The 20,802-nt window shown below is 48.9% G+C and overlaps 1 protein-coding gene and 1 pseudogene across 1 annotated transcript; one reads left to right on the plus strand and one right to left on the minus strand.

The window, feature by feature from the left end:
* Positions 1–8,402: 8,402 nt before the first annotated feature.
* Positions 8,403–15,187, minus strand: LOC144168886 (uncharacterized). Its single transcript, XM_077697879.1, has 7 exons — positions 10,586–15,187; positions 10,387–10,503; positions 9,970–10,086; positions 9,778–9,886; positions 9,361–9,669; positions 9,136–9,252; positions 8,403–9,054 (listed from the first exon to the last, which is right to left on the minus strand). Coding segments are annotated over exons 1-4 (339 nt in total). The 5' UTR covers positions 10,588–15,187; the 3' UTR covers positions 8,403–9,054; positions 9,136–9,252; positions 9,361–9,669; positions 9,778–9,783.
* On the plus strand, positions 15,187–16,199 carry LOC144168885 (uncharacterized; annotated as a pseudogene).
* The last annotated feature ends 4,603 nt before the right edge of the window (positions 16,200–20,802 follow it).

The raw sequence follows: 20,802 nt of genomic DNA on the forward strand, positions 1-20,802 counted from the left end.
ACATGAGTATGTGTTGTGTCCTATGTCATGATATGTAGGCTGTTTATTGTTGAAAAGGCATGCTCCTGAAGATGTAAGGAATTTCTCTATAAGGCGACCTCGGGCATCCGTGCGAGAAGAGCCCCAAAGAGTGTTGTGAGCATTAAGGTCGCCTGTCAGGATGTATGGTTCGGGCAGCTGGTCAACCAGCGCCTCGAAGTCAGAGCTTAAAAGTGAAACATCAGGAGGAATGTATATGGAGCATACCGTTATCAACCTATTAAATATTATCAAGCGTATTGCTACAGCCTCAAGGATAGTGTTCAGAGTGACAGGGTGGCATGCTAAAGATTTCCGGGCGATTATGGCCACACCCCCAGAAGAGTGTGTGCAGCCATCCCTGTCTTTCCTGTATACCAGGTAACAATTCAAGAAATTTGTGTTTAGAATTCAAATGTGTTTCCTGAACACACATTACACTTGGCTGATTGGTATGCAGAATCTCATACATGTCGTCAAGATTATTCATAAGGCCTCTGCAGTTCCATTGAACAATATTTTCTCTTCCCATTATTTAGTGTGAGAGCTACTGGAGTGTGTATGTTTATGTGTCGTCTTTCGGGGCTGTGACTCTTGGATTGGGCTTTTTGGGCGGCCTATCTGTACGCTTGGACGACGGAGGCCGCTCCTTGCGCTGCGTTGCAGGCAAGAACGGCACGACGTCCATCTCGTCGTCCGATGTCCCGGGTGTGCCCGTCGAACCGGGCCCCCCGGACTTGGCCCCCCTTCGGGGGCCCTTCGTTTGACCCGCCACCGCCGCTGGTGTCGGGGGCACCAGAAGTGGCACGGGCGGTGCGGTGGTGGTGGGAGCCGGTCCGGGGCCCGTGGTGTCCATGGCACCCTCCAACGCACTGGACGATGGGGAGGCACGGACGGGAGCAGCACCGGTCCCGACGGAAGAGGTTGCCACCACAACCGCTGCTGGCTCAGCGAGCGGCGTGGAGGCGGGCTGGGCTGCCAGAGGCAACCCTGGGGGGGGCGGAGGCGGGACCAAGTCCGACTCGCGGTACTGGGTCCCCGCCGAAACCAGACGCCGCTCCGCCCCCCGGCGAGCTGCGTCAGCATACCTCCGCAGGGGGAAAGAGGCGAACCTCTTTCGCGCCTCTGGGAAGGTAAGATTCTCAGTCACTTTTACCTTGATGATCTCCTTCTCCTGTTTGAATTTCTCACATGTTCTAGAGTAGGCCCCGTGGGGTCCCTTGCAGTTAGCACAGATGAGGGTTTGTGATGGGCAGTTGTCAGATGCGTGATCATGTTGTGCACACTTGGCGCATGTTAGTCCACCACGACAAGCATTAGTGCCATGTCCAAACTGCTGACACTTGTAGCAGCGGCGTGGGTTCGGCACGTAGGGTCGGACCGGACATCTCAGGAAACCTGCGCTGACCGATTCGGGAAGTGTTGAGCGGTCAAATGTCAAGATTATGTGTTTAGTAGGTATTATTTGGTCATTTCGGCATATCGTGATTCGCCGCACAGCTGTTACGCCCTGATCGCTAAGCCCTTCCAGCAGATCTGCTTCAGTCTCATTTATTAGATCTCTATCAGAGATCACGCCCTGGCAGCTATTAAGACTGCGATGGGGCGTGATCTTGATGTCGACATCGACCATGCGCGTTTGCTTCAAGAGGTTACAAGATTGTTGCTTGTTTTGAACTTCAATTAGGACTTCTCCTGTTGTGAGCTTTTTAGCTTTGTACGATTTGCCTACAAGGCTTTCAAGGAACTTGGAGATGATAAAGACAGACTGGGAAGTGATGGGGTTTGATTTATTCAGGGATTCCATTACCAGGAAGCGCGAGAAATTATCGGGCTTTCGAATGGAGATCGAAGACAAAGGAGGAAAAGATACTTCGATGCGGCCCCTTTTCAGGGACCGATCACGTTTGGAGGGGGGGTGTGAAAATGCCATATGATACATTGGAAAGCAGGGGACGGGGGTACTTTCTTCCACAACCTTACCCTGATAGCTGAGGAGGTCCCGGAGCTCCCTGCCTGGTGAACAGACAGGGAGCCCATCCGCCGGAGCTTGACCTGGGCTCCGACGGCCACCGTTCGTGGTTTCTAACCCTCCACCTATAAACACATTGCCACGGTTGGATCCAGCGTCTGTTTGGGGGCTCGGGGTCCGCGGTATCACCAGTACCGTCACCAAGATTGCTCAAGGTGCCCCGTGCGGGGCGATTTAAAAGAAGTTCAGTCATGAAGGTATCATGAAAAACTGATTTAAAAGGATGGTGAGGCATGGATGAAATTTTAAAAGCATAAAGGAGGTCTGTGTATGCTCGCTGACGTTGTAGGTTCCATTTGTTACACTCTACATAGAGGCTTTCGACTGGACTAGTCCGAAAGGCGCCACAGGACAAGTGGAGCCCTAGATGAAGCACAGGGTCCAGCATTCTGAGGGATGTTTTAGTGGCTGACCCATAGACAACGCTGCCATAGTCCAATCGTGAGCCTATCAAGCTGGTAAAAACTCGCAACAGAAGCTGTTTGTCAGCACCAAAAGAGATGTGCGAGAGAACCTTCAGGATATTCATTGTTTTTAAGCATTTATGTTTTAGTTATTTTATGTGTGGAATGAATGTGAGCTTTTCGTCAAAGATTATACCTAAAAACTTGTGTTCCTTGTTTACAGGAATCGAGACACCGTGGAGTTGAATGTCTGCATCCGGTCGGATGCCACGCCTCTTGGAAAACAAGACACAAGACCACTTCCCTAGATTAAATTTAAAACCGTTGCTATCTGCCCAACCAGCTAGCTTGTTAACACCAAGCTGTACCTGGCGCTCACAGAGAGACAAGTTACAGGATTTAAAGGAGAGCTGAACGTCGTCTACATAGACTGAACAGGAAATCGACGGTGGCAGCGCCTTCCTAGGGGAATTCATTTTTACAATAAAAAGGGTGCAACTTAAAACTCCACCTTGCGCCACTCCATTTTCCTGCACATGAACCCTAGAGAGTGCAGTTCCAACTCGCACACGAAAGGTTCTTTGAGACAAGTAGCTGGCAAGTGTGTTCATCATGTTACCTGCCACACCGAAGGACTTGAGGTCGCTTAGGATGCCATACCGCCACGCGGTATCTTACACTTTTTCTAGATCAAAGAATACTGTCATACAGTACTGCTTATGGAGGAAAGCATCTTTTATATACGCCTCTAATGCAACGAGTTGATCGTTGGTAGATCGCCCCGCCCTGAAGCCTGCCTGGCAGCTCTCGAGAAGACCATTGTACTCTAAGAAGTACACGAGTCTCCTGTTTATCATCTTCTCAAAGAGCTTACACAGGCAGCTTGTCAGGGCAATGGGACGATAACTGGCGGGAGAGGAAGGGTCCTTCCCTTCCTTTAGGATAGCCACTACTATGGCCTCTCTCCAAGAGCGAGGAATGTGCCCCGAAAGCCATATGTTGTTGTATAGATGTAGGAGTGTTTCAAGAGTGTCTGGGTGTAGGTGTTGTATCATGGTGTATGTAATCTTATCTGCGCCTGGAGTTGAAGGTTTGGACGTGCTCAGGGCAGCCCTCAACTCATAGAGAGTGAATTCAGAGTTGTAAGAAGTTTTTGATTTGTCTTTGTCGTGTAAGGGCTTTTTTTCTGTAGATGTGTTGTGTTTCATGAAAGTGTTTGTGTAGTGTGCTGAGCTGGACACGTGTTCAAAGTGTTGTGCAAGCGTGTTGGCCTGGTCTTCGAGTGTGTCCCCTGTTGTACTAACCAGGGGCAGGCTGTGTGTCTGTTGTCCTTTTAGCTTGCGTATCCGTGTCCAGACTTTGTGAGTGTCGGTGTATGAGTTGATGGAAGTGAGGAAGGCGCGCCAACTCTCGTTTCGCCTCACGACGCACACGCTTCCCAAGAGCCTTTGCCCGTTTAAAGGAAATGAGATTATCTGGCGTGGGGTACCGGCGAAGGACACCCCACGCCTTGTTCTGGGCCTCTCGCGCCCGCCTAGTCCTCGTTCCACCAGGGCCTCCTTGGGTTGCGGGACGCACTGGAGGCCTGGGGCATGAACTTTTCGGCGGCGTCGAGTATGTGTGCCGTGACGAGTTGGGCTGCTTCCTCCACGTGTAGGTGTTTTATGGTTGTGTGGTGTAGTTTAGATGTTTCCGTGAATGTACTCCAGTTTGCTTTTGATTCATTAAACCTGTTATGGGAAGATGGACTGCTCGGGCCTATACCTATATACGTTAATGAAGGGGGGAAATGGTCACTACCATATGGGTCCGTGCCCACACCCCACTCAAGACATGGAAAGAGAACTGCGGAACCAATAGCCAAGTCAAGATGAGAGTATGTATTGTGTCCTAAGTTATGATATGTTGGCTGTTTTTTGTTGAAAAGGCATGCTCCGGAGGATGTAAGAAACTTCTCCAACAGGCGACCTCGGGCATCCGTTCTGGAGGAGCCCCAAAGAGAATTGTGAGCATTAAGGTCGCCTGTTAGAATGTACGGTTCGGGCAGCTGGTCAACCAGCGCCTCAACGTCAGAGCTCGAAAGTGGAACATCAGGAGGAATGTATATGGAGCATACCGTTATCAACCTATTAAATATTATTAAGCGTATTGCTAAAGCCTCAAGGATAGTGTTTAAAGTGACAGGGTGGCATGCTAAGGATTTCCGGACGATTATGGCCACACCGCCAGAGGAGTGTGTGCAGCCATCCCTGTCCTTTCTGAAGACCATGTAACTATTCAAGAAATTTGTGTGCTTGGAATTCAAATGTGTTTCCTGAACACACATTACACTTGGCTGATTAGCATGCAGTATTTCGTATACATCGTCAAGATTTTTAAGAAGGCCTCTACAGTTCCATTGAATTATGTTTTCTCTTGCCATTATTTAGTGTGAGAGCTACTGGAGTGTGTGTGTTTGTTTATGTGTCGTCTTTCGGGGCTGTGACTCTCGCCTTTTTAGGCTTGTCGGGAGGCTTTGGCGTCGGGACGCGTTCCTTGCGCTGCGTTGCAGGCAGGAACGGCCCGACATCCATATCGTCGTCGGATGTCCGAGGGGTGCCCGACGGACCGGGCCCCCCGGACTTGGCCCCCCCTCGGGAGCCCTTCGTTTGAGCCGCCACCGCCGAGGGCGTCCGGAGCGCCAGAGGTGGCACGGGCGGTGCGGTGGGAACCGGTGCAGGGCCCGTGGTGTCTATCACCTCGGTACCCTCCAACACACTGGAGGACGGGGAGACAGGCGGGAGCGGCACCGGTCCCGACGGAAGACGTTTGCACCACAACCGCTGCTGCCTTAGCAAGCGGCGTGGTGGCGGGTTGGGCTGCCTGAGGCAACCCAGGGGGGGGCAAGGGAGGGACCAGGTCAGACTCGCTGAACTGGGTCCCTGTGGAAACCAGACGCCGCTCCGCCCCCCGGCGAGCTGCGTCGGCGTACCTCCCCAGGGGGAAAGAGGCGAACCTCTTTCGCGCCTCTGGGAAGGTGATGTTCTCCGTGACCTTGATGTTAATTATCTTTTTTTCCAATTGAAATTTTTCGCACTTGCGGGAGTACGCTGCATGCGGACCGCCGCAGTTCACACAAGTGAGGGTTTCGGATGGACAGTTGTCAGTCGGATGATCGTGCGCCGCGCATTTCGCACACGTCGTTCGGCCACGACAAGAGGTTGTACCGTGCCCGAACCGCTGGCACTTAAAACAGCGCCGCGGATTCGGGATGTACGGACGGATGGAGCAACGGATAAAACCTGCATTGATGTGTTGTGGAAGAACTGCGCGGTCGAAAGTCAAGATAATGTGCTTGGTGGGAATCTCCTTGTCGTCTCTGCGGATAGTGATGCGTCTCACGGCAGTGACGCCCTGATCCTTCAAGCCGGCAAGGAGATCCGCATCCGTTTCGTTCAAAAGATCTGTCTCGGATATCACACCCTGGGAGCTGTTGAGGCTCTGATGGGGTGTGACCCTGATGTCTAGATCAGCCAGTCTAGTCTGAGCTAGAAGCTTCATGGACTGCTGCTTGTCATTTATTTCGATGAGGAGTTCACCAGACCTTTGTTTTTTGCACTTATACGATTTTCCTACTATGGCTTCAAGATACTTGGCGATCAAGAAAACTGACTGAGATGCAAGAGGGTGGGTTGGATTGAGGGATTCCATCACAAGAAATCGAGAAAAATGGTCCGGTTCAGGGAAGGTTAACGACGGCAACGGAGGAAAGGATACTTCGGTGCGGCCCCTTTTCAGGGACCGATCACGGTTGGGGGGGGTTTTAGACAATACCATAAAGCATAGTATAAAAGCAGGGAGACGGGGGTACTTTCTCCTTTGACCTTACCCTGGTAGTCAAAGAGGTCCCGGAGCTCCCTGCCTGGTAGACAGGCAGGGAGCCCATCGGCCGGAGCTAGACCAAGGCTCCGACGGCCACCGTTTACGGCTTCTACCCTTCACCTTTAAACACATCGCCACGGTTGGACACGGCTTATGTTGGGAGCTCGGGGTCCGCGGTGTCGCTGCTCACCGTCACCATGAATACTCAAGGTGCCCCGTGCGGGGCTGTGCATAAAGAATTAGCTGTGCATAAATACATTAGCTCCAGTTGGTTCTACCATATTGAACGCAATGAGACGACACTAGTGCTTTCTTGGGGAAAACAACCTGCCAAATTCTAACCTTCATTACTGCAAATATTTTCTGTCAATACAATACATATGCGGATTCAGCAGAAAGAGGAAGAAGACGCGTTCGGCCGGCTGCGCTTGTCTCTCCTTGCAGTTCATTTTAAAAAAAAAATTCACAGTATATCCACGGGGTGAATGATGATGAGTGGGCGAAGCTCCTGAGGGGAAATCATTGGTAAAACCGTGACTCTTCAGTGAAAGTTTGCCCACTACATCTGTGCCCAAACGTAACGTCTAGAAAGTCTCGCTTAAACCGCGCGTCGGCACCTTGGGGCTGAGCTCGCCTGATGCGTTTTGCAGACGCCTCACGAGCTCTCACTGCATCCGGGTCTGCCTGCCGATACGCGCGCTTTCTCGCCGCTTCCCGTTCTCTGACGTTTTGGAGATCCTCTTCGCGCCGCAGCCGTGCTGCTTCGCGTACGGCAGGGTCCTCGCGCCGTTGCCGTGACGCTTGGACCTCTCGTTCTCGAACGCTCGGATCTTAGCGGCGTCGGCGCGCAGCCAGACGACACGCTTCGGCCTCCCGCTCTCGTACGGCAGGATCTTGGCGGCGGCGTCGCGCAGCTTCACGGAGCGCTTCTGCCTCGCACATCTGCAGCCTTATCCATCGGGAGACTCCGAGCGCGCGCCAACAGCGAACAGATTTTATTACAACGCTCCCGCCATCTAGTAAACAATCCAAGAACTAAACTAGAGGTAGCCACGCCATCTAGTAAACAATCCAAGCGCATCTTTTCATCATATACAAGTACCGCTTCTAGTAAACAATCCAACAACTAAACTAGAGGTAGCCACGCCATCTAGTAAACAATCTAAGAACTAAACTAGAGGTGGCTACATACATACGTCGAGGATGGACAGACCCACGCCTTAAGGAGCTTCGCCCCTAAAAGTTTCGACGTATTGCGTGTCGAATTTGGTACGTCACATCAGCCAAGGACATGCTTCCTGCAGAGGGCGCAGCGCAGCCAGGGCTGCCGCCGGGCTCGCCTCCTAGTATGCTGCCGAGTGCTACGTCTGGATGTCACCTCTCTGGCCCCGTTCCGGGGGCTGCTACTGGTCACTTGGACATGAACCCCTCTCATCAGGCAACCCCCGAAACGGCTTCTGAACACGCTCCTAACGTCTCTGAAGGCGCTCCTAAAGCCTCCTCATTGGAATCATCACCGATACCAGCTGGTCAGGCAAGTCCCCTCTCATCTCCTTGCCCTTCTGATCAACCGCTGCCGGACGATGAGGATGCCTTCTCAGACATGACACATGCAACCTCTGCCACAAATATTTATGCTCAAGAAAACTTGAAGAGTACGGACGAGCAAGAAAATTTCCAGACCGTGATGCCTCCTAAATGGCGACTTTGCTCTAAGAGACATCATCTGACTCTCAGTTGCCAGCCTATCATTAAATTTCCGAAGCACGGGCGTATATTAATTCTCAAACCCACAAAGACGAAGAGCGTCATTACCCGTTTCAACCCGGTCGCTCTGAAAACTGGCCTTGAGTCTATGGCACCAGATGGAGTCCTTCAAGTAAGGCCCAACTATCGGCTCAACCTTCTAGCAGTGGACACGCGCAACGCTGACGCTACCCAAGAAACCGCCGTACATCCGTCGAACGTCCGACGTATGTCCGCTTCAGCTCTAGCGTATATCCGAAGAATGTCCGTTTGGGAGCCGACGGACATCCCCGTACGTACGACGCACGTCCGGTTTTAACACTTCCGTACGTCCTATCGGACGTCCGGAATTCGATACGTCACCGGACGCAATTCGGATGTTGCGTACAATTTTACGGTATCATGCTCATGTATAATTTAAAACATACACAGTGTTTTGCAGCAGTTAAACTGCCATAAATGAACACTTTATTCGCCTCTAGCATCCAATTCACACATCAAGACATCTTGCTTCGACCATTTGTCCAGATTTTCTTGAAGCCAAAGAATGTCATATCCTGGAGTTGCTCTTGCTACAATCAAACATTTTTGGGTGCCATAGGAATAAATTAAATGTGATGATAAGAGAACAAATACAAATGTTTCTTTGTAAAACAGTATACGTACAACTCAGCCGTGTGCTTTTTAAATGATGGAAAGATATAGTATGTGTTTAACGGACAAACTAGCAGGGTAGGGGGTGGGCTGCATTTACCAGGATTTCAAAACAATCCATCCCTAGAAGAAAAAGCACAGGCAAATTAGGCGCAGCTGAGTAGATCAGCTCAAGGGTTTGAGGTTTGGACAGAGCAAAGTAAACACCATTCTGGAGGTGACTCCCATACTAGCAGCTGCAAAGTTGCCGTGAGGAGAAGTCATTCCATAACATTTCCACCTTCAGGGTTGCCGAACTTTCCACACCGTCCACCCAAGAGTCTGTTGTGCTACGGAGCGCTAAGAAAAAAGGAAATGAAAAGCAGAGGTCATTCCAGCCAGAATAAAACAGTAAAAGGTTGCCGGGGGAATGAACCTCACATGAAAATAACTGCCGGGTTGCAGTGGGCACGACAAATTCCACGCAAACCCACGATGTTCAGGCTCTCATCACTGTCTGCTCGGGCTGTAACTGCAACACCACTGCACAGTGCAAACCTAGAAGAAAAAAAGACGGGCAAATGAGGCGCAGCAGAGTAGATCAGCTTAAGGAATTGAGGTTTGAACAGAGCAAAGTAGACACCATTCTGGAGGTGACTCCCATACCAGCAGCTGCAAAATTGCCGTGAGGAGAAGACATTCCATAACATTTCCACCTTTAGGGTTGGCGAACTTTCCACAAGGTCCACCCAAGAGTCTGTTGTGCCACGGAGCGCTAAGAAAAAAGGAAATGAAAAGCACAGGTCATTCCAGCCAGAATAAAGCAGTCAAAGGTTGCCGGGAGAATGAACCATGCACATGAAAATAACTGCCGGGTTGCAGCGGGCACGACGAATTCCACGAAAACCCACGATGTTCAGGCTCTCATTACTGTCTGCTCGGGCTGGAACTGCAACACCACTGCACAGTGCAAACCTAGAAGAAAAAAAAACGGGCAAATGAGGCGCAGCAGAGTAGATCAGCTTAAGGAATTGAGGTTTGAACAGAGCAAAGTAGACACCATTCTGGAGGTGACTCCTCTACCAGCAGCTACAAAGTTTCCGTGAGGAGAAGACATTCCATAGCATTTCCACCTTTAGGGTTGCCGAACATTCCACACCGTCCACCCAAGAGTCTGTTGTGCCACGGAGCACTAAGAAAAAAGGAAATGAAAAGCACAGGTCATTGCAGCCAGAATAAAACAGTCAAAGGTTGCCGGGAGATTGAACCACTCACATGAAAATAACTGCCGGGTTGCAGTGGGCACGACAAATTCCACGAAAACCCACGATGTTCAGGCTCTCATCACTGTCTGCTCGGGCGGGAACTGCAACACCACTGCACAGTGCAAACCTACAAGAGAAAAAGACGGGCAAATGAGGTGCAGCAGAGTAGATCAGCTCAAGGAATTGAAGTTTGGTCAGAGCAAAGTAAACACCATTCTGGAGGTGACTCCTCTACCAGCAGCTGCAAAGTTGCCATGAGGAGAAGACATTCCATAACATTTCCACCTTTAGGGTGGCCGAACTTTCCACACCATCCACCCAAGAGTCTGTTGTGCCACGGAGCGCAAAGAAAAAAGGAAATGAAAACCACAGGTCATTCCCGCTAGAATAAAACAGTCAAAGGTTGCTGGGGGAATGAACCACTCACATGAAATCAAGTGCCCGGTTGCAGTGGGCACGACGAATTCCACGAAAACCCACGATGTTCAGGCTCTCATTACTGTCTGCTCGGGCTGGAACGGCAACACCACTGCACAGCGCAAACCTAGAAGAAAAGATATATGCCTGAAAATACATTGCAAGGCCAAGCAAAACAGTAAGTGGTTATGAAAAGATGAGCCACTCACATCTTAGATGTTGCCAGGTTGTCTTGCAGATGAGAAAATTTCTTCGAAGAACCACCCACATGATATTCAGACTTTCACTGTTGGCTGCATTTCAATTGATTACAGGTGGCAATGGCAGTTGGCAGATTGACTCACTTTAAAAGCGCACAGGGCAAGTTTGCCTGTCAGTGAAACGTATACCCGAAGCAGAGAAGCCATGAAAAACCCTGCACAGCACCACTGTCAAATGTTTAGTTCTAACAGGCAGAGTGCCAAAAAACACTAAGCCACTGAATCTATGCCTTGCTACCTTGCCGTTTAACTGAGATCAGAAGCACCTGCCCTCTTCCAAAGACAATAAAGCAGCCACAGTTGGGCACACTGGCCTGAGCTCATACTCATATGACCGGAATATTCAGCGAGGCGTATATGCGGATCTGTAAAGTGCTAAACTGTGTGCAGCAATGGAATAACAACTGATTGATTGTGCGAGGAAAGTCTGACAAGTTTCTGCACATTCCTCATAGGCCACAATCTTGTGCCAGAAAGTTGAGAAACAGCAAAGATGCCAATGGAGCTAGATGGAAATGGCCTTGTGCAGAAGTCTTTTTTGTCTGTGAACTCTCAGCCAACGATGCAAGGTGCCTGTGTTGAAGTGGTACGAGCAAAGCTGTCTGCAATGATGATAGAATTGTCTTCCACACAGCAGTTGTTGGGAGGGTTCACGGTAAGAGTGAAATCCCGAAATTCTGCACATCTGTACTGAGGGGGTGTCAAGCCAGGTGGAAGCAAACAACCTTTTTCAGTGCAGAAGAGGATGTGCGCGCCGCCAGTTTTCCTTCTCGTTCTTTAAGGCGGTTGTACAACTGTGCCAGTGGAGTGTTCTGACCTCTGAGAAGCAGCTTAAGAGGTGGCACGGGCGGTGCGGTGGCGGTGGGAACCGGTGCGGGGACCGTGGTGTCCATCACCTCGACACCCTCCAACGCACTGGAGGACGGGGAGACAGAGGCGGGAGCGGCACCGGTCCCGACGGAAGAGGTTGGCACCACAACCGCTGCTGCCTCAGCAAGCGGCGTGGTGGCGCGTTGGGCTGCCCGAGGCAACCCAAGGGGGGGGCGGACGAGGGACCAGGTCAGACTCGCTGAACTGGGTCCCTGTGGAAACCAGACGTCACCCCGCCCCCCGGCGAGCTGCGTCGGCGTACCTCCCCAGAGGGAAAGAGGCGAACCTCCTTCTCGCCTCTGGAAAGGTGATGTTCTCAGTGACCTTAATGTTTATAATCTTTTTTTCGAGCTTGAATTTTTCGCACTTGCAGGAGTATGCCGCATGCGGCCCCCGCAGTTTACACAAGTGAGAGTTTCGGATGGGCAGTTCTCGCTCGGATGATCGTGCGCCGCGCATTTTGCACGCGTCGTTCGGCCACGGCAAGAGTTCATACCGTGCCCGAACCTCTGGCACTTAAAACAGCACCGCGGGTTCGGGATGTAGGGCCGTATTGAGCACCGGATAAAACCTGCATTTATGTGTTGTGGGAGAACTGCGCGGTCAAAGGTCAAGATAATGTGCTTGGTGGGAATCTCCCTGTCGTCTCTGCAGATAGTGATGCGTCTCACGGCAGTGACGCCCTGATCCTTCAAGCCGGCAAGGAGATCCGCATCCGTTTCGTTCAGGAGGTCTGTCTCAGATATCACACCCTGCGAGCTGTTGAGGCTCCGATGGGGTGTGACCCGGATGTCGAGATCAGCCAGTCTAGTCTGAGCAAGAAGCTTTGCAGACTGCTGATGATGATGATGGATTGATTTTATTGGCGAAAGGCCGACATGGGCAAAGAGCGCCAAACACAAAGTGATTTGATAGGAGAGAACACGAAATAAAATCAGTTAAAAACAATGAGCACGGCTGGTGTAAAGGGCCAGGGTGAAGAACAAGAGTGGTTAAAAATTAAATAAGGTGGATGGTGTATAGGACCAGGGGTAAAACTATGGGTGATAAGAGATGAGTTGTAAGAAATGAACTTCAGATAGGAACCTTAAGGTTCGCTGAACAGAGAACATGGCTTCATCTCCTAAGAAGTATGACGGGTGTGGTGGAATATGTCGTGTGTGTAGTTGTGGGAAGTGTTTTCGTCGTGTAATGTCGAGTGCCTTACATTGTATGAGGATGTGGATCACGGATAGGGCCTCTCCGCACCTGCTGCACACAGGTCTTGGAGACCCCGTGAGAAGGTGCGAGTGCGTTGCATGAGTGTGCCCTATCCGTAATCTAGCCAAGGCGACTTCAGTGTATCTATTACGTGTGTCGGTGGTGTATGGTCCCAAGTGTGGTTTTATTACGTGTAACTTGTTGTCTGTTTGTTCACTCCAGTGCGTTTGCCATGTTTTGCGAAGTTGTTGTCTGATGTGTGGTTTCACGTCGGTGTAGGGTAATGTGGTTATGTCTACTGTATTCGAGAGTGTAGCAGCAGCAGCCATTCGGTCCGCTGCTTCGTTCCCGGCTATACCACTGTGGCCAGGGACCCAGCAAAGAACCAGTTCAAACTTGCGTACATACACCGACATAATACCCTTGACTGTTAGATTTACAACGTGATTTTTCGAAGACTTTGTTGACGACAACGCCCGCACGACACTGAGGGAGTCTGTATATATAATGGATTGTGGGATGTGACTTTGAAGTATATGATTGACAACAAGAAGTACACCGTAAGCCTCTGCCGTAAATATACTAGTATGACTATTCAGAGTTTTGGTGACACTAAGGCCGGGCCCATGCGCCGCGCAGGACACAGAGGTGGAAGTCTTAGAGGCATCCGTATAAAGCTTTGCAGACTGCTGCTTGTCATTTATTTCAATTAGGAGTTCACCAGACTTTTGTTTTTTGCACTTATACGATTTTCCTACTATGGCTTCAAGATACTTGGCAATCAAGAAGACTGACTGAGATGCATGAGGGTGGGTTGGATTGATGGATTACATGACAAGAAATCGAGAAAATTATCTGGTTCAGGAAGTGTCAAAGATGGCAATGAAGGAAAAGATACTTCGGTGCGGCCCCTTTTCAGGGACGGATCACGTTTAGGGGGGGGGGGTTTAGAGAATGCCATACATCATAGTATACAAGCAGGGGACGGGGGTACTTTCTTCTCAAACCTTACCCTGATAGCCTGAGAGGTCCCGGAGCTCCCTGCCTGGTAAACAGACAGGGAGCCCACCCGCCGGAGCTTGACCTGGGCTCCGACGGCCACCGTTTGAGGCTTCTACCCTTCACCTTTAAACACATCACCACGGTAGGTTACAGTTTATGTTGGGGCTCGGGGTCCGCGGTGTCGCCAACACCGTCACCATGAATACTCAAGGTGCCCCGTGCGGGGTCAAGGTTCAGTTAAGCTCGGCATGATTTTAATCATAAGAATAGTGCCGTCTAATTAGTAGGTGAAGGTCACTTACGGCGCACCATAGCCAACTTATAAAAAACATAACCAACAATTTTTATGCAGTGAGGGTGCTTGAGTATTGCGATATGACAAGGAATGTCTCATGTATTGAATCATTCAAACATTTTAATGTCTTAGCACAGAAAGAATGTTTCATTTGTAGGAACACTGAACGCATCATTGGATAGGTTGCCACTAACTCTGACATGGAGGCATTAACCATGGCCTACCGCATGGTTATGGTAGTGGCAGAGCGCCTGAAGCACATATTTTTCCATTCAAGTGTGCCTTGTAAATTACACGTCTACAGGCTGAGATCAGTCTGTAGCCACGCTGCTGCTCTCTGCTTCGCAATCGACGTCTGGACCCAAGAGGCCTTACAGGAGGAAGCACCGACAGATTTTTCGTGCAAAAGCATGAAGCCTACCCTGAAAAAGGTACACATCATTATGCACGTTAGGCTCTGAAAAAGCAAACTCGAGTAGTTTTATCAATGTTCTATCATATCCGCACTTATTTGTTTGCAGGTAGTCCCGAAAGTGTCTAAGGACATCGTGCATGTGCGCCACAGGTGTGATGCGCAGGAGACTGCGGGTCCTCGAGAGCAGGAACTGCCAAAGCTGAATGGGACGCCAAACATTGAGGAGTTTCTAGGAAAACTCGAAATGGTGAGCCAAGTGCTAATTTGCTAGCGATCAGTGCTCATTCATAAGCATCATACTAAGTTCCAATCGCTTTCAAAAACAGCAAACCTAAAACTGGAGTCATTATGCATACATACAATACGAAGAACTGAACGGTCTGCAGACGGATTCAAAGGCAAAACCATAACACCCGGGTAGAAGTGGTTTGTCTGAACTCTCTTTAAACTGTCTGAGCTTATCATGTGGCAACGATTTAAACTAGAAGCGTGGGAGGCCACATTTTAAGCACAAATGTGAGCGACTCACTTTCGAATACTGCCTGCAGAAGGTCTTTTGTATGATCTAGTATGACACCGACTTGGGCAGATTCAGAAGTGTTTGCTCACAATCCAGGGAAGGTTTATTGCGGCTAACCGTGTTATAAAGGTTTTCGTGCGCATGAAGAAAACTACAAGCAGTTGAAATTAGTCACAAAATTTGCTAAAACTTCCCAAATGTCAAGAGCAGAGTCCTAAAAAAACGTTTTCTTCTAAGCAATAGGGTGATGTTTAAAGGGTAATTACTTTCTTCAGGTGATACCAACTGCAAGAGTGTTCACGTTGACCGAATGCCGGGCAAGGCCAGAAGACCCTCAGCAACCACAGCAGAAAGCTCGGGAATTCACATTGACCCTAGAGCAGCCACTCTGCGAATTCAACCTCAAGGAGCTGAACTCCCGAGGCTGTGTGAGGCAAAATGTTCAAGAGCTATCGCAGTTTCTTATGAGCAACTTGTCAGTGACAGAGCATGAAGCAAACCGCATAGATGTTGCAACGCGGGGCCAGTAAGGGAGTCCCGCATGGTTTAGGAACCGGAAGGGCCGTATTACGGCGTCCATTTTTAAAGATGTATGTTGGTCTAAGCGGGTCACGTGTGCCACACTGGTGAACAAAATGCTGAAGCCACGGCCACTGAATACCTCTGCCGTGGAGTATGGTATCAGGACCGAGCCCGAGGCAAAAAGGAGATTGTTAGGGTATCTCAGCACATCGCACACTATACAAGGCTTGAGAATTGTGGTCTCAAGATTCACCCAGACTATCCCTTTTTTGGGTGTAGCCCAGATGCAGTATTTTACTGACTGCCATGAGCCGGCCTTCGCAGAAGTGAAGTGCTCACATGTTTTGGAACAGTGCGAGCCAAAAGACCTGCTAGAGGCAGGAAAGCAAATGTCAGACTTTTGTTTTACCAAAGAAGAGACCTTGAAGTTGACACATTCGTATTACTACCAGGTTCAAGCACAGCTCCATTTGAACTTAATGGGAATATCGACCTGCTTTTTATTCCCACCTCCCAAAGGGACAACAACCCATTCTGAGGATTGTAAGAGATGAGGCATTCATGGGCACCAACATAGAGAGCCTAAACAGTTTCATGTGTGAGATTATTCTTCCAAGAATGATCCCGATGAATCTACGTCATGTGAAGTTAACGGGGTCATGAAAAGATTTAAAAAAAAATGGTGCTGTGTGGGTGCTTATAACGGTTGAACTTCGATAAACAAGGTATGCATAGCCATTTCGTTGCACGATATCGACAAATCGGTAAAATAATGCAGTTACAATTTCACCAAGCCTTTTCTCCTCAGCTCGTGACGGGACGTCAGCGAAATCAGCCAGTAACAGTTCCCCATCCTCTGCACAACATGTCGGCATAGCACGGGCTCCCCAAGGGTCAGATAGAAGCTACAACACCGGCGCCATGACGAAACTCTTTTAGCACCTGAACAGCAGCTGTCTGATCTCTATACTCGGTGACAACTTAAAAACGGCACCGGAAGTTGCCGCTGTACCTTATCACCGTAGCCAGATGTTTCTCTGCGCGGCGTAAGTAGGGCGTTGAATGAATGAATTTGGATTTTATTGGCGCAGCAGCCAAATTTGGCTATAATGCGCCAGACATGAGGTAAATATTTTGAACTCACTACGGTAAAAGGCTCATGTAAAAATCATGTAAAGTGGTAAAATCAAAGTTTCTGTAAAAGCTTGAGTGCACTCAAAAATTTAAAAACCGCTCAAGAAAAAATGATGTAACATGGTAATATCAAAGTTTGTCTAAAAGCTTGACGGCACTCAAAACTTTAAAAACCTTTTCCAAGGAAACCAGGGGTTCATCGCCAAGCAGTAAAGCAGGGTGCAATGGAATTTCAAATTTATAAAAGTGGGAAAAAAATTCCCGACGTTAGTTTTCGTAACTAGGACACTCGATAAGTATGTGTATTACTGTAAGGCGCTTCCCACATTGCTCACATTCTGGAGGGTCTTCTCCCAGCAATAAGAAGTTGTGGGTCAAGCACGTGTGCCCAATTCTTAGGCGACATAACACCACCTCTACAAATCTTTCTTTATGTCTGCAGCTCTGCCACTCTCTCAGGTGCGGCTTCACAAGGTGGAGCTTGCTTTCATTGAGTTCTGTCCATTCAGACTGCCACTTCTTCGTTATTGATAATTTTAGTCTCCGTCTGTAATCCTGGTAGGGTAAACGAGTTTCTGTCACCTCGAGCTTTTTTGTCTGGGCTGCGAGGGCATCTGCCTTTTCATTGCCGTCAATTCCTACATGACTCGGTACCCAACAGAAGCTCACATCTAAGTGATTTTTGCTACAGTCCATCAGTTGGTTAAGCACTTGTTGGACCAGCGGATTTTTGGTTTTGTTTCCTGAACACAGGGCTGCTAGTGCGCTGAGAGAGTCAGAGAAGATGATTGACTGTGGTGTCCTTTCAGTGCATACTTTGTTTAAAACGAGCTGTATGGCATGCAGTTCGGCAGTGAAGATACTAGCGTCAGGTCTGAGCCGCTGGCATTCTTCGTAATTAGGTGCAATTGCAGCTGCTCCCACATGCCTTTCTCCTTTAGAACCATCTGTGAAGTAGGTAGCACATCCGGCATACCTGAACTGGATATCTAAGAACTCTTGTTGCAGTAGTTCCTTTGGAGTGTTGTGCTTATTGTACTTCAGCAAGGAAAAGTCACATTGTGGCTTGCGGTATTCCCATGGAGCATAACCGGTTCTGTGGGTGACCAGCATGGTATCGTCTGCATAAAAGTCAAGGGCTTCATTAAGAATGCGGTACCTGAAAAACATGGTTGGAATAGTCCGAGGCTTGTTGGTAAAGAGAGTTTCAAAGCGAGGTTTCAAAAATAGCTGTCGACAAGGGTGAGTGATGATGATGATGATCGTTGGATGTTTATGGCGCAAGGCCAACTGGGACAAAGAGCGCCAAAACAATAGTCGATGATAGGGGTGGAACCTTAAACACTAAGTAAAATCAGCAAAAACAAAAGTAAAATTACAACACGACAATGAGCATGGCTGGTGTATAGGGCCAGATTTCATGATGCGTGATAGGAAATGAGGTTTAAAAACTTGACGTCGGACAAATACTCAAACACACGTTTCACGGAAACAATGGCATCATCACCTAGGAAAAACGATGGATGTAGGAGAATATGTTGTCTGTAGAGTTCTCTGAAGTGTTTGTGTCGTGTTGTGTGAAGTGCCTTGCATGTGATTAGTATGTGCACTACGGATAGGGCCTCTCCGCACCTGCTGCACTGGGGTCTAGAAGATCCCGTCAGCAGATACGAGTGCGTCGCATGGGTGCGCCCTATCCGCAGCCTACCCAAGACGACTTCAGTGTGTCTGTTCTGTGAGTCAGATGTGTACCGTCCCAAGTGTGGCTTTATTACATGTAGTTTGTTGTCTGTCTGTTCGTCCCAGTGTGTTTGCCATGTTCTGCGCAGGTGTTGTCTTATGTGTGGCTTGAGGTCTGTGTAGGGTACCGTTGTAATGTCCACAGTGTTCCTGAGTGCAGCAGCACCGGCCCTCTCGTCTGCCAACTCGTTCCCAGCGATCCCTGCATGTCCTGGGACCCAGCAGAGGACCAGCTCATGCTTTTGTGCATACACGGACATGATAGTGCTGAATACAAGATTAACTATGTGGTTTTTGGGGGGCTTGTGCGATGACAGTGCACGAACAACACTCAATGAATCTGTATAGATGATGGAATTGGGAATTTGAGTTTCAAGAATGTGTCGTACAATCAGTAAAATCCCATACGCTTCTGCTGAAAAAATTGATGTGTGCACGCTCATGGTTCTGGCTGCATTGAAATTAGGACCATGAGCAGCGCACGACACCATACTGGAGGATTTAGAAGCGTCACTATAAAATTCTGCACATGTGTATTTAAACTGCAAAGACAGAAAGTGCTGCAGTATTGCAGCTCGTGGTACACGATTTTTGTCAAGTCTCATAAAAGAAAGGTCGCACGACACCGGGCGAACTTGCCAAGGCGGTAAACTGTTAGAAAAGGATGACCTGTACACATCTAAAAACGAAGCACTTAGATCGACAAGGGTGAGTGGTGCAGGAAAGAATTCTCATTATGTACATGTTTCCGAGGAGTACTCTCCGTTTGTTAAGTGACCATTGATTGGTTTCTGCATACAGGCTTTGTACCGGAGATGTCCGGAAAGCTCCGGTGCTTATTCTCAAGCCCGAATGGTGAATGGTGTCGAGCGCCTTGAGTACAGATTCACGACCAGATCCATAGATAAAGCAGCCATAATCCAACTGGGAACGAATTAGACTGTTGTACAGCCGCAGAAGACAGGTACGATCTGAGCCCCAGGTTCTGTAAGATAAATGTTTCAAAACATTCATTGATTTCAGACACTTTTGTTTTAGATAATTAACATGGCTTTTAAATGTTAACTTTTGGTCAAATATTAAGCCAAGAACTTTGTGATCAGTTCAAACAGGGATTTGGGCTGATTTAATGTGCAGCTCAGGATCTAAAACAATTCCTCGGTGCAGACTGAAAGGCACACAGACTGTTTTTTCTGCACAAAAGTTGTATCCATTTTCCTCGGCCCACTGCACCAGACGGTTTATGCCAAGTTGCAGTTGCCTTTCGCAAGATGCTAAGTTGCACGAGGAAAAGCTGATCTGAATATCGTCCGCATAAAGCGAATACATCAAAGATTTCGGTATTACATGTGCAATTGAGTTTAGTTTGATTAGGAACAATTTAACACTGAGAACACCTCCCTGAGGTACGCATTTTCCTGAGTGTACACATCCGATAATACTGTTCTGAATTTCACTCGAAAGGAGCGATTGGAAAGGTAACTTTTCAACATCCCAAGCATTCTGCCTTTTACACCATATCCCTGTAGATCTAGCATCATACCATGTTTCCATGTGGTGTCATAAGCCTTCGACAAGTCAAAAAATACAGAGACGCAGTGTTGTCGCTGAACAAAGGACTCCCTAATTTTAGTTTCTAAACGGAGAAGGTGGTCAGTTGTTGAGTGCCTTGCCCGGAAACCAAACTGAAGGGCATCAATAATGTGATTTTCTTCTAGAAAGTGTGTGAGCCGCTTGTTAATCATCCGTTCATCATCCGACCTGTGTGCCTACAGACACCAGCGATGGCGCCGGCCCCCGCCGCACCACCTCCGCAAAAGTTCCTTTTTGTTGGAAACTTAGCCTTCTCTTAGCCTCAGGGTAAGATAGATTCTGTGTCGTCTTGATGGTCATTACTTCTTTCTCATTCTTCCAGACCGGACAGGATCTGGAGTACGCACCATGGTTGCCAGAACAGTTAACGCAGTGGGGTTCTTTTTCGCATCTTTCGTTCTCATGCGCTTTTCCTCCACACCTAGCGCATGTGGGTTTGCCGCGACAAGATCCAGACCCGTGACCAAACCGTTGGCACTGAAAGCAGCGCCTTGGGTTTGGAATGTAGGGCCGCACCCTGCAGCGCAGATACGCTGCATTTACTGAGTCCGGTGGCGTAGTAGAGCTGAATGTTAAGACAACATGTTTGGTTTTAATTTCCTCTCCATTTTTCCTTATCAATATTCTACGTGCTGCGACCACTCCTTGTTCCGCCAGTTCGGTCTCAATCTCCGCGTCGGAGCAGTGGAAAAGCTCGGACTCGGAGATCACGCCTTTAGATAAGTTTAGCGATCGGTGCGTTGTCACTGTCACGTTCGTGTTGTCGATTTTTGCGAGTTGCACGATTTTTGCACTTTGCTCTCTGGTGTGTACTTCTACCAGTACATCTCCATTCTGGAGTTTCCTGGCGTTGTAGTTTGTCCCGACTAGCTGAT

This window comes from Haemaphysalis longicornis, unplaced genomic scaffold, assembly GCF_048455015.1.
Source record: "Haemaphysalis longicornis isolate Haplotype H1 unplaced genomic scaffold, Haemaphysalis longicornis Haplotype H1 scaffold_2, whole genome shotgun sequence".
Lineage (NCBI taxonomy): Eukaryota > Metazoa > Arthropoda > Arachnida > Ixodida > Ixodidae > Haemaphysalis > Haemaphysalis longicornis.

Coding starts and splice junctions, on each gene's coding strand:
- LOC144168886 (XM_077697879.1), bottom strand. Junction 10,087..10,386: donor AACCGGGCACTTGATTTCAT/GTGAGTGGTTCA, acceptor TTTCTCTTGTAG/GTTTGCACTGTGCAGTGGTG. Junction 9,887..9,969: donor AACCCGGCAGTTATTTTCAT/GTGAGTGGTTCA, acceptor CTTTTTTCTTAG/TGCTCCGTGGCACAACAGAC.